Below are 2530 nucleotides of genomic sequence, written 5' to 3' on the forward strand. Positions count from 1 at the left end.
ATGGGTCTTTTCCATGGTGTGTTAGTGCTGGTTGTGATTGTGGCATTTGATCTGAAGCATGCATGGGGAAGTTTGAGATACAATCAAAGTCCAAGCAGCACGAAGCCGCAATCTGATCAAGTTTCCAGAGGTCCTGCTCTTTCTTCTCAAGGGTTCTGGAACCCTTTGCAAAAGGCTTCTCAGTTTCAGGATCTTGACTCCAGAGGATTTGCACAAGAGCCTCTTGGTCTTCAGGAGAAGCAGGTGTTGCAGGGTCCAGTCAAGCCTTTGGACTGGAGGTTTCCCATTGTTCCAGAGGTGCAGAGCGAGGTGGCGGTGGACTTCCAGTTGAGGCAACCTGTGACTCCCAGTAGTGTAGCTATTCAATGCGGTGAGAATCGGGTTCATGTGGAGGTACAGCAGGACTTGTTTAGCAATGGTCAGCTGATCCAGCCATCTGGTCTGACTTTGGGAGGATGTCCTGTTGTCGGTTGGGTCCCTGGCTCCAGGGTGCTCTATTTTGAGTATGAACTGCAGGACTGCAACAGTGTGCTAATGGTAAATCTTACTATATTATGCTGCACACTACTAAAACAAAGGTTCTTTGGTATCAATGGTTCCCTGAACCTCTAACATCCATGGGACAGTTCCGTTCTTTAGTGGAACTGTTCACTCAGGTGAACCAAGTGATTTTATGGTGCGACTTGCTAAGACTCCTTTTGGAATTATTTTTGAGAATCCTCTTGGTAATGCATTCAGTCTCTTACAGATGACCGAGGATGAGCTTGTCTACACCTTTGCTCTTACCTACACACCTGATGCACTCGCTGGCACTCCGATTACTCGTGCAGATGGTGCAGTTGTTGGTGTCCAATGCCACTACCAAAGGTAAGTGACCTTTTGTGACGTGTGGCCTTGCTGCTTGTGGTGGTGTAACTCGAAGGCCATTTGTTTGGTTCCTCCTTGAACTGCAGGTTTCATACTGTGAGCGGTAATGCCTTGAGGCCAACTTGGGTCCCTTATGCTTCAACGGAGGTTGGCGAGGAAGTCTTGCTGTTCTCCCTGAAGCTCATGATGGGTTGGTGCAGTTTCTTTAGACCTTCTGAATGAGGCTGTGCCTAAACAGTTCTTCCTCCTCGCAGATGACTGGTCCTATGAGAGGCCCTCACACACTTATTTCCTGGGTGACATTATTAATATTGAGGCGTCTGTGAAGGTGTACAACCACGTCCCACTGCGTGTGTTTGTGGACCACTGTGTGGCCACTCAAGAACCCGATGTGACCACCCTTCCGAGATATTTCTTCATTGAGAATCATGGGTGTGTTCATGTCACCAGATGCTAACCAAATCGCCAGTTGATTGAGCTTGCTCCTTGTAACCACTTGAGAATTAGGGTAAGGTAGATGCTGCAGTTGACATTGAGGGTTTTTTTTTAATCATCAGGTGTCTTGTGGATGCTAAGGTCACGCCTTCCAGCTCTCGTTTCATGCCTCAAACCCAGAAAGACAAGATCCAGTTCCAGCTGGAGGCCTTCATGTTCAAGGAGCCATCCAGTCCTTCTGTATGTACTGAGTGTTGTATGAATTTGCTTTACTCTTCCGTCTGCTCTGGGTTTGTGATCTCTTACCTGTGGTGTCTCTTGCAGATCTACATAACGTGTATTCTGAAGGCCACTCTTGCTTCTGCACCCAGTGATGCTCTCCACAAATCCTGTTCCTTTGCCAATGGGTATGTTCATGCTGCTTAAGAACAAGTTGAAGGTGCCGTGTCTGATTTTTCTCGTTGCAGGTGGTTTGGTGCTGATGGGAGCCACCAGGCTTGTGGTTGCTGTGACTCAACATGTGGTCCTGATGGTGGAATTCCTGCTGCTCCTTTTGGAGGTAGGCTGCTGATTTAAGCTTATTTGACACTCAAGTGCTCCATTTAACCGTCTGCTTTCTCTAGGTGTTCAGTGGGAAGGGAAGGCATCACTCAGTCCTGTAATGGTTCAAGAGCGACCGAAGACTTTAGCTGGTTTTCAATAAATGGGGTGGAAAAACTGTTTCTGGTTTTGTGTTTTTCTCCAATTTTGATTTGAGAGTGCTGTAGGAAACGGGTAGTCCTACTGTACCTATTCTCTTTCCAGAAGGAAAGGTTCCTTCTTGGTAGGAAAATAACCTTTTAAAGACTGACCTACTGTGAACGGTTTAATAGAAGTGGTGGGTTATTTGTAGGCGTTGCTCTTAATTCAGGTAATTGGCAGGTGTCTCAAATTTCAGTTTAATATTTGGTGTGCCGAACCTGTGCTGGGGTTTGTGCAGTAGACTAGTCATTCTTAAATGGCTGAATACTTAACTGAAGTTGAACCTTGAATTGTCTGGTGTCCAGGTGAGTGACCTCCAGAGGTGGGTAGAGTAACCAAAAACTGTACTCAAATAAAAATACTTCCAGAAATATTTACTCAAGTAAGAGTAATAGTCTGAATGGTTACTTGAGTAAGAGTTAAAAAAAAAAACTACTCAAGTAGGTAGTTACTTTGGATCATATGACCTTTTCAACGTATTTGCGTA

The 2530-nt window shown here is 45.7% G+C and overlaps 1 protein-coding gene across 1 annotated transcript; it reads left to right on the plus strand.

Moving 5' to 3' along the window:
* LOC306886794 (zona pellucida sperm-binding protein 3-like) lies at positions 1-2356 on the plus strand (the record flags this gene model as incomplete). Its single annotated transcript, XM_079444099.1, has 8 exons — positions 1-537; positions 749-867; positions 954-1057; positions 1122-1299; positions 1425-1542; positions 1627-1709; positions 1770-1861; positions 2349-2356. The coding sequence occupies 8 exons, from the start codon at positions 1-3 to the stop codon at positions 2354-2356; spliced, it is 1239 nt and encodes a 412-aa protein (XP_079300225.1).
* Positions 2357-2530: the final 174 nt, after the last annotated feature.

Source organism: Barbus barbus (assembly GCF_936440315.1).
Source record: "Barbus barbus genome assembly, chromosome: 20".
Lineage (NCBI taxonomy): Eukaryota > Metazoa > Chordata > Actinopteri > Cypriniformes > Cyprinidae > Barbus > Barbus barbus.